An 11,203-nucleotide genomic window follows, 5' to 3' on the forward strand; every position below is an offset into this window, starting at 1 on the left:
TAAGGTGCTTTTATAAGGGCCTGATACACAGCTTACTACCTCATGAAAGCTGGAACTGTTGACAAATACAGAATATCATTTTACTGATGTGTATAGATGTGTATAGAACTGTATTATCCTTTTCTGATTTTGCATATCATCATCATCATCATCATCATCATCATAACCGTTTAACGTCCGCTTTCCATGCTAGCATGGGTTAGATGGTTCAACTGGGGCCTGGGAAGCCAGAAGGCTGCACCAGGCTCCCGTCTGATCTGGCAATGTTTCTACAGCTGGATGCCCTTCCTAATGCCAACCACTCCGTGAGTGTAATGGGTGCTTTTTACGTGCCACTGGCACAGTGACCAGATGAGGCTGGCAAACGGCAAGGATGTTTCATTGGCTCACTCTAATGGGTGTAAGGTGTGGGTATAGCAGTAGCAATATCTCAGATGTTGGTGGTTTTCTAGTGTTTGGAGCTCTTGTGAATTCAATAAGGTTAGTAACTGTTCAGAGGAGGAATAATTCTTGATCCTCACCAGAAGGCATAACATTTGAGACTCAGTTTTATCAGTGTTATCAAAGGTATTTAAAACTAGTCTGTATCAATGAGCAAATGAAGGAGGATCTTCTCTGTGGTCACTCTCACCTATGTCAATTAGGGAAGACCATGTTAGTTTATGCAGTTCTTCTGTACTCTATTAAGAAAGCAAGATGCTCTCAGCTGTGAGGCTTTTGATCACAGATATACTTGATTAGGGTTGACTTGGGGTTAAACAACAACAACAACAACAACAACAACAACAACAACAACAACAACAACAACAGCAGCAGCAGCAACAACAACAACAACAATGACAAACAAATCAACTTCCTGCAGTGTGTAGTAAATCGTTTTACTTACCTAATATAAGTACAACTGGCTTCTTAGTGAGAGGAATATTTTCTTCAGGGGATTCAAGAGAAGGAACTCCATCTGGAATATTCCCTTCTGGCATCAGACCTTACAGAGGGAGTAAAGAAACAAAAATGTGGGTCAAGACAACTGTTAATTACACACACACACACTCACATAGACATATGAATATCCATTCACTTATTTTACTCTTTGTCTAGTTTCAGTCACCGGACTATGGCTATATTGGGGAACCACATTCAAAAAGTGAGTGAAAGGTAGAAGAAATCCAACTATACATCTAACTGGTTGGGCTTGGTGCCTTTATTTCATATGGATGGAAGCACTCCGTCGGTTACAACGATGAGGGTTCCGGTTGATCCGAATCAACGGAACAGCCTGCTCGTGAAATTAACGTGTAAGTGGCTGAGCACTCCACAGACACGTGTACCCTTAACGTAGTTCTCGAGGAGATTCAGCGTGACACAGAGAGTGACAAGGCTGGCCCTTTGAAATACAGGTACAACAGAAACAGGAAGTAAGAGTGAGAGAAAGTTGTGGTGAAAGAGTACAGCAGGGATCACCACCATCCCCTGCCGGAGCCTCGTGGAGCTTTAGGTGTTTTCGCTCAAGAAACACTCACAACGCCCGGTCTGGGAATCGAAACTGTGATCCTACGACCGCGAGTCCGCTGCCCTAACGACTGGGCCATTGCGCCTCCTATTTCATATATACAAAAGTATACATATAGTCATAAACACACACACACACACACATACTAAAAATATATGCAGTACCAAACAGACTGATTGTTCAATAATATGTTCAAGCATTCTATGTATATCATCTCATCTAGGTCATCTCATAGGATGCCCTAAGATTGTTTCCACGGGTTTTCCCCTTTCATCTTGATCTTCCACAATGGTCCTCAGCTCCTGTACTCCTTCCATACCAGTATCCTCCAGCAAGTTGTCAATATCGGTCATCTTCCGCAAGATATATACCCACGCCCCCGACCCCATCAGTGTTCCCTGCACAGAAAATCTTGTACCTGTGTTCTTTGCCTGTGAGGAACCTAGCGGAACCTCCTCTCCATCTTACTTCTTGGATGCAGCACATATCGTGTCGATGTCTATATGCGATTATATTTCACTTAGGCATTGACTTCTACATGAATAGAACTCAGTATACTCGATATATGTATGCCTCTGAACGAAGCATTATTTGACTACAGAAGGGTAATAAGGAAAGAGATGACAAAAGCATAAACGATTATCTTATGAACACCTATTCCCACTATAAGACATGTGGTGGACTATGAATGCAGCACATCTTGATGATAATCTCATGGATAATTGTTTATTTCTTTGTCAGCCTTTTCCTTGTGTAATTATATGTCTGCAATTGTATGTTCATGACACATCATCATCATCATCATCATCATCGTCATCATTTAACATCCTCCTTCCATGCTGGTATGGTTTGGATGGTTTGGCAGGAGCTGGCCATCCAGTAGCCTGCACCATACTTCTGTGTCTGTTTTGGCATGGATTTTTATGGCTGGGTACCCTTCCTACTCCACAATGTAGGCTGAGTGCTTTTTAAAGGGCATCAGCACAGACGAGGTAAGTTTTGGCCTGGTTTTTACAGCTGGATGCCATTCTTAATGCCAACCCCTTTATAGCGTGAACCAGATGCTTTTTAAGTGGCCCTTGCACTGGCAGGGTCACCAAGTAATTTTGCAAGACAAGGAATATTTAAGAAGGTTGAGGACACTGAAGGAGGTGATCTTGTGCTAAATGATGAAGGTTATGGTGTGGTGTGACAGAGAGGCAGAAACAGGGGTCTTGCTGTTTAATGGGTATAATAATGGAAAATTTTCTATTTTCGCATGATTCCAATATCAACTTTTTATTGAATATTCTAGAAAGAAATGCAATTCACTCTATATGAAAAAACAAACCCTTAAATTTTAAGTCAGTTTGATAAGTGCCATGTATGAAACTCTAGGTCCTGGTATCACTTCTGTAACTTTCTGCCTTATAAAAAAATAAAAATGTGTGTATACCTACCTACTTACCTACCTAGCTACCTACCTAGCTACCTACCTAGCTACCTACCTACCTACCTACCTACCTACCTACCTACCTACCTACCTACCTACCTACCTACATACCTACCTACCTACCTACCTACCTACCTACCTACCTGTCTACCTACCTACATGCCTACCTACCCTCCTACCTACCTACCTACCTACCTACCTACCTACCTGCCTGCCTGCCTACCTACCTACCTACCTACCTACCTACCTATCTACCTACCTGCCTACTACCTACCAGCCAGCCAGCCAGCCAACCAACCAACCAAGATAAATACAAATATGTCAAATAAAATACAACATAGATTATTCAATTATTAGACTATGGACACATAAAACTTGCAGTGGAATCACAGGAAGTAGTTTGTCTGTGACAGGTGTGCAGGAGCAATAAATAATGTGAGCACATGAGAAATAAATGTTCTGAAATGTCTAGGAGGAATCCTAGAAGTAGAAAATAGTTTCTTTTATGTAGGTAACCTAATTAGTATTGGGGGAGGATGAGCAGAAAATATAGTTGTTAGAATAAGAACTCATCATCATCATCATCAATGTTTAATATCCGCTTTCCATGCTAGCAGGGGTTGGACGATTTTGACTGAGGGCTGGCGAACCAGATGGCTGCACCAGGCTCCAATCTTGATCTGGCAGAGTTTCTACAGCTGGATGCCATTCCTAACGCCAACCACTCCCAGAGTGTAGTGGATGCTTTTTGCGTGCCACCGGCATGGGGGCCAGTCAGGTGGTACTGGCAATGACCTCGCTCGAATCTTTTTACACGTGCCACCTGCACAGGTGCCAGTAAGGCGACGTTAGTAACAATCACGCTCGAATGGTTGGAGAAAATTCAGCTAAGTTTTTCCTCTGTTGGTAACAAAAGGCCTCTTTCTCAGAGTGAAAGAAGGCAGATAGTTTGCTGCCTGTGTATGAAGAGCAATGATTACATAGCTGTGAAACTTCTGTTTTGAATGCAGAGGACAGGCAAAGACTGGAAAGAAATGAAACTAGGATGTTCCAATGGATGTGATGTGCATGTACAACAAAGTAATATTGCAGAGAGAAAAACTAGGCATAAGAGGTATCGAATGTGGTGTGCAAGAGATGATTGCCCTGGTATGGTCATGTGATGTGTATGGGTGAAGACATCTGTGTAGTCGATTGCTGAATATGAAAGGTGCCTGTAGAAGAAGAAGACCCAGGAAGATTTGGGATGAAGTGGTGAAGACCATCCTGAAGATGATGAAGAACTAAGATGAATGGCAAAATGTGATGCTTGAGAAGACCTGTCCATTTCAGCAGAACTGAGGTTCTGTCAAATCTTCCCCAACAACGCATCTTTTAACACCTGTTCTGCCAACAATCGTCTACATTACCCTATTTCCTTCCTTCACTCCTCTGCTAAACTGAGATATCCAACTCATTCCCGATCTCTGACCATCTGCCACACTATTTCTACTCAGTGCGTTTACCTACATATCCATCGTTTCTGCTCCTCTATCCTATTCTGTCTCTCATATTCACCTTGTACATTTGACCTCAAATCTTACTCTTTCTCTCTCTCTCTCTCTCCAGCAAGATACTTGCTCTTGTCTCTCTATCCTAGTTTCTTGTCCCTCTATTTTTTACCCATCTCAGTTGAGGAGTCTTGTTTTGGTGACCTCACTGGTGCTAGAAACACGAGAAAAGGCCCAGTACACACTGTGAAGCAGTTAGTGATATGAAGGGCATCCTGCTGTAAAAACCATGTCAATGCAGACATAGAATCTGGCGTGGCCCCCTGACTCTACTATTCTTGTCAAACCATTCAACTGGACGATGAGGATTAAGATTAATTCTACCTCTACAGGGTGTGTCATGAGAAGAAATAATCCCAAGAATGAAGCATTCTTTAAAATTGACATGTCATTAAAAAAGATAGGATTTTTGCCTGGAGATAAGAGGTCTGTCAAGACTGAAGACAAATGTAATTCTTCACCCCTGGGAAGCAGGAATCTGTTATGGTCATTTGGTTAGTAAGTCACCAAAGAATAAATACTTTGGGGTATTTATTCTGTGGTTATTCAACGGCTAGTTTATAAATCCAATAATAATAGTGTGCTTTGCTGGATGTGCAATGTCAGTGTGTATGTTCAACAAAGTGTAAGCATCTTGAAAGAAAAGTTAGACATTAGAGACATCAGATGCAGTGTGCAAGAGAGACGATTGTGCTGATATGGTCATGTCATGTGTATGTATGAGGACAGTTGTGTAAAGAAGTGTCAATCTCTAACTGTGGAGGGAACCTGTGGTAGAGGTAGACCCAGGAAGACATGGAATGAGGTGGTGAAGTATGATCTTTGAACTTTGAGCCTCGTAGAGGCAATGACTAGTGACCTTTGGCGATGTGCTGTGCTTGGGAGGACCCATCAAGCCAAGTACACCTCTACTGGTGGCATGTAAAGAACACCTTTCAAGTGTTGGGCTTCATGGAAGCAATGACCAAGACCTTTGGCATTATATTGTACTTGATAAGAAGACCCAGTAGTGGAAGATACCGGTGTCACAAGAATTGGCACTCCTGTGAGTGACATGTAAAAGTACCCCAGTGTCACACAAATGGCACCTGTACTGGTGGCACTTAAAAACACCCATTACGCTCTTGGAGTGTTTGGCATTAGGAAGGGTATCCAGCCATAGAAACCATGCCAAATCAGACTGGAGTCTGGTGCGGCCTTCCAGCGTCCCAGCCTGGTCAACCCATCCAACACAAGCCAGCAAGGACAATGGACGTTAAATGATGATGATGATGATGATGATGATGATGATATATAAATAGTAAAGTTTATTTGCCAGCATAAGGTGGCTGTTCTATCCAGAACTACCTGCTGGCTATCCAGTACCAATGATGGGAAAAGACCTAGAAACCATGGTCGACTGGTCCTGCTAAAGCTAGAGGGGAGTAGTTCATTCCCTTGCTCACAATATATCAGACACAGGTTGTGTGTTGATAACCAGCTGGGAAAGATGTTTTCCTGGGGTTAAAAGCTAGTAACATAGTCCTGGATAGAACAGCCACCTTATGTTGGATGCTGGCAAACAAACTTTACTGTTTAGCATTGTTACTACTCATATCTCATTTAGAAATTTTAAACTAGCCATTTTGCTTTCATCATCATTTAACGTCCGCTTTCCATGCTGGCATGGGTTGGACGATTTGACTGAGGACTGGCGAACCAGATGGCTGCAACATGCTCCAATCTGATCTGGCAGAGTTTCTACAGCTGGATGCCCTTCCTAATGCCAACCACTCTGAGAGTGTAGTGGGTGCTTTTACATGCCACCGGCACGAGAGCCAGTCTGGCAGTACTGGCAATGGCCATGCTCAAATAGTGCTTTCTATGTGCCACTTACACAGGAGTCAGTCCAGCGGCACTGCCAACGACCTCGCTCTATGTTTTGTTCACGTGCCAGTAAGGCAACGCAGGTAATGATCATGCTCAAATGGTGCCTTTTACGTGCCACTAGCACGGAGGTCAAACAGTTGCTCTGGCAGTGATCCTGCTTGGATGGGGCTGTTAGCGCTCCACTGGCACAGGTGCCAGTCATCGAATTTGGTTCAATTTCGATTTCACTTGCTTTATATATATATATATATATTTAAAAATAGGAGATGTGGAACACGAGTTGTGATATATAAAAAAAGGAAATGAAGAAAATGCTGACAAAATAATTTAAGTAAGGGAGAGTGTATTTAATTAGGTGAAAGTTCTTTTTACCGGTTGCGCATTTGTTATGCTTATCAAAAGATATTTTTTAAAGAGAGATAGAGTTCCTTTCTGATAGATTTTTTTTCTCTTATATATATATTAGTAAATAGCAAACACTTACCTGGGATTTCCATAAATGTCATATTAGACTTTATTTCTCGAGGCAACTCTTCCGGTATCGGAGAAACTCGAGGTTTGCCATCAAAAAAGTCCTTCCATGTTATTGATTGTATATCCTGGTTTCGGATATTCTGTAGACTTTCAATGAGGTAGGTAACAGGTGATGAAGGTTTGGATAATATTAACCCAAACATTAGTCCCTAAGTAACAAACCAAAATATACATTTTGTTTAAACCAATATAACTGTGATAATCAATGTAAAACAGAGGTTTTAGGAAAAAAAATTATCAGATGATTGTCGTACAAACACCATATTAAGATATGGAAATGGAATTCTTTAGAACACATTTTGTTATCTTTGCAAAGTTTCATCTCCAATTAAAACATCTCAAACACGTAAAAAGCACCCACTACACTCACGAAGTGGTTGGCGTTAGGAAGGGCATCCAACTGTAGAAACACTGCCAGATCAGACTGGGGCTGGTGCAGCCTCCTGGCTTCCCAGATCCCCGGTCGAACCGTCCAACCCATGCTAGCATGGAGAACGGACGTTAAACGGTGATGATGATGATGAAACTCATCACCTCCTCTCTTCTATTATTGTGAGTGGAATTGGTTGGCAGCAAATAAAACTTCCTGTGAAGTTTGGCAGCCTCAGCTTCTACTTAGCATCTCATCATCATCATCGTTTAACGTCCGTTTTCCATGCTAGCAAGGGTTGGATGGTTTGACTGAGAACTGGCGAACCAGATGGCTGCACCAGACTCCAAATCTGATCTGGTAGAGTTTCTACAGCTGAATGCCCTTCCTAATGCAAACCATTCCGAGAGTGTAGTGGGTGCTTTTACGTGCCACTGGCATGAGGGCCAGTCAGGTGGTACTGGCAACAGCCACGCTCAAATGGTGCTTTTTATGTGCCTCCTGCACAGGAGCCAGTCCAGCGGCACTGGCAACGACTTCGCTTGAATGTTTTTTCATGTGCCACCAGCACAAGTGCCAGTAAGGCGACGCAGGTAACGATCACGCTCGAATGGTGTTTTTTATGTGCCACGGCATAGAGGCCAGCTTGTTGCTCTGGTAACGATCACGCTCGTATGGTACTCTTAGCGCTCTACAAGCAACAGATGCCAGTCATCGAATCTGATTTCGATTTCACTTGCCTCAACAGATCTTCGCAAGCAGAGTTTAGTGTCCAATGAAGGAGAGGTACACATAAGTGGACTGGTTATACCCCTGGCATAAGCCACAAGGTTATGGTCTCACTTGAGTTTGCTGAGTCTTCTCAAGCACAGCATATTTCCAAAGGTCCCGGTCACTAGTCATTGCCTCAGTGAAGCCCAATGTTTGAAGGTCATGCTTCACTACCTCATCTCAGGTCTTCCTGGGTCTACCTCTTCCACAGATTCCCTCAACCACTAGGGTGTGGCACATTTTCACACATCCATTCTCGCCACATGGCCCATACCAGCACATGGAATAACTGATTGCCCATCTTTCATGCAACATCTGTGGCTGAACACTGTAGTATTGTAAAGCATTTAAACAAAACACAGTAAACATACTTGTAATGTATTGATTGAACAAGCTATCCAGAATTCATTACATATGTAACGAGCGTGATCGTTACCAACGTCGCCTTACTGGCACCTGTGCCGGTGGCATGTGTAAAAAGATTCGAGCGAGGTCATTGCCAGTACCACCTGACTGGCCCCCGTGCCATGGCACGTAAAAGGGCACCATTCAAGCGTGATCATTACCAATGTCGCCTTACTGGCACCTGTGCCGGTGGCATGTGTAAAAAGATTCGAGCGAGGTCATTGCCAGTACAGCCTGACTGGCCCCCGTGCTGATGGCACATAAAAAGCACCCACTACACTCTCGGAGTGGTTGGCATTAGGAAGGGCATCCAGCTGTAGAACCTCTGCCAGATCAAGATTGGAGCCTGGTGCAGCCATCTGGTTTGCCAGACCTCAGTCAAATCGTCCAACCCATGCTAGCACGGAATGCGGACGTTAAGCAATGATGATGATGATGATGATGTAAACTTCTCAGTCCATTTTACTTAAACCTCTTGTAATAGTGGGTCTATAAGCAGTATCTTCATGGATAGTTAAAGAGGGAACTCAGTCATCAAACAGGATGGGAGCTAGTCTGGTTGATCCTTCTTTTTCTATCCACAAAGGTATGGTGTTTGTCTACACATAGTGTTGCAGGTCATTAGGTCATTTGCATCACAAAACTCTGTAAAGTGATTGGCGTTAGGAAGGGTGTCAAGACGTAGAAAGCATGCCAATGCAGACAGCATCGGCATGCTTTCTTATTTAATCGGGGTCAATTAAATAAGTACCAGTTATGCACTGGGGTCGTTGCAATCGATTTAATTTCTTTGTCTGTCCTTGTTTGTCCCCTCTATATTTAGCCTCTTGTGGGCAATAAAGAAATAAGAAATATTTAGATTCTGCTCTCATGAATGGAAAGTTGTTTTTAGTACCATTGCCGTTCTTCTTGAACTAAGGAGTTATATAAATGTCCACACTGCTTATACCCTTCAGCCATGGCTAATATTGATCCATAGGAGGCAACACTTTTTTACCCCCACTTCCCTCGAATATGCTATGACTTTTCACCCCATTTCACTCTGCTTCTTTCTACCTGCACTGAACCAGCGAAGACTATGCATGCATTCAGCATAAAAAAGACTATGTGCTTCTGGCCAGCATGTCTGAGGAGTTATTGATATTGCCAAGGGCAGTAGTTGGCCTGAAACTGTAGATTAACATTCTGACCAGTTATATGCCATAACCAATAATAGGCTGTTTGACAACGCACACATATACACATCGTTGTGTATCTTCACTCTCTTTACTCTTTTACTTGTTTCAGTCATTTGACTGTAGCCATGCTGGAGCACCGCCTTTAATCGAGCAACTCGACCCCGGGACTTATTCTTTGTAAGACCAGTACTTATTCTATTGGTCTCTTTTGCCGAACCACTAAGTAACGGGGACGTAAACACACCAGCATCGATTGTCAAGCAATGCTAGGGGGACAAACACAGACACACATATATATATATATACATATATACGACAGGCTTCTTTCAGTTTCCGTCTACCAAATCCACTCACAAGGCATTGGTCGGCCCGGGGCTATAGCAGAAGACACTTGCCCAAGGTGCCACGCAGTGGGACTGAACCCGGAACCATGTGGTTGGTTAGCAAGCTACTTACCACACAGCCACTCCTGCGCCTATATCTAAAAAAAAAAAAAAAAAGCTGGACACTCTAAAGCATAGAGCAGAAATGTATTTATATGTAGTTGAGTCTATGTCTGGTCATAGAGTGACCAATGGTTTTAGCATCCACAAAGGGCTTAGCTCCAGAGATGGTTCATCAGACCTTAAAACTTTAGAGTCCGACAAGCCATCCATGGGGCTAAACCGTTTGTGGATGCGAAATGACTGGTCACTCTATGACCGGAAGAGAGAGAGAGAGAGAGAGAGAGAGAGAGATATGAAAAAGTAGGGCAGAGATAGGAACTAGGTTTTGAGTGGTTGCCTTGTTAAGTTGGTTGGATCACAAAAGCTTTTGTGATTGGTAATCGTCAGGCGGCGAGCTGGCAGAACCGTTTGCACGCCGGGCGAAATGCGTAGCCGTATTTCGTCTGTCGTTACGCTGTGAGTTCAAATTCCGCCGAGGTCGACTTTGCCTTTCATCCTTTCGGGGTCGATAAATTAAGTACCAGTTACGCACTGGGGTCGATGTAATCGACTTAATACCTATGTCTGTCCTTGTTTGTCCCCTCTGTGTTTAGCCCCTTGTGGGTAATAAAGAAATAGGTAATCGTCTCTTCATGATGATGACGACGATGATAATGGCGACGACGACGACCAGGGCGACGTTGATGAAGATAATGAGTATTTATTCGGCTAACATGATACGTGATTACCACAACTTACGAATTTCTCCCCTTACCTTGAATAACTCATGGATATTATATTTTGATAAATAGTCTTTAAACTCAGAGGCTTCCATTCTAGCTGTTAGTATCTACTTTTCAAACGATAATGCTCAGAAGCAAAAATAAATGTATTCATTTAGAATACGTCGAAAGAATTCAATTTTTCAATTTCATTAAAAATAATAAACAAAACGAAATAGCGTTACGTCGCTATTAGCAACATTTCAGTGACTGCTGAGAGTGTGACTTCCGGTTTGAAAACTACTATTGTGCTAAAATTAAAAAAAAATGACTTACTGTTTTTGCTCAACATATATATAAAAAATATTATTTTAATATTAGAGTATCATATTTTTAATTATTACAGTCATATATGAAGAATAAAAGAATATATTTAT

At 42.5% G+C, this 11,203-nt stretch overlaps 1 protein-coding gene across 1 annotated transcript in view; it reads right to left on the minus strand.

The window, feature by feature from the left end:
- LOC115227287 (adenylate kinase isoenzyme 5-like) overlaps nucleotides 1-11,004 on the minus strand; it is a 70,371-nt gene extending 59,367 nt beyond the window's left edge. Inside the window, exons 1-3 of the mRNA XM_036500775.1 lie at nucleotides 10,820-11,004; nucleotides 6,846-7,044; nucleotides 887-985 (exon numbers count right to left, since the gene is read on the minus strand). Coding sequence (XP_036356668.1) covers nucleotides 887-985; nucleotides 6,846-7,044; nucleotides 10,820-10,879 — 358 coding nt within the window. The 5' untranslated portion in view covers nucleotides 10,880-11,004. The remainder of the gene's footprint in view (nucleotides 1-886; nucleotides 986-6,845; nucleotides 7,045-10,819) is intronic.
- Nucleotides 11,005-11,203: the final 199 nt, after the last annotated feature.

This window comes from Octopus sinensis, linkage group LG2 (assembly GCF_006345805.1).
Source record: "Octopus sinensis linkage group LG2, ASM634580v1, whole genome shotgun sequence".
Lineage (NCBI taxonomy): Eukaryota > Metazoa > Mollusca > Cephalopoda > Octopoda > Octopodidae > Octopus > Octopus sinensis.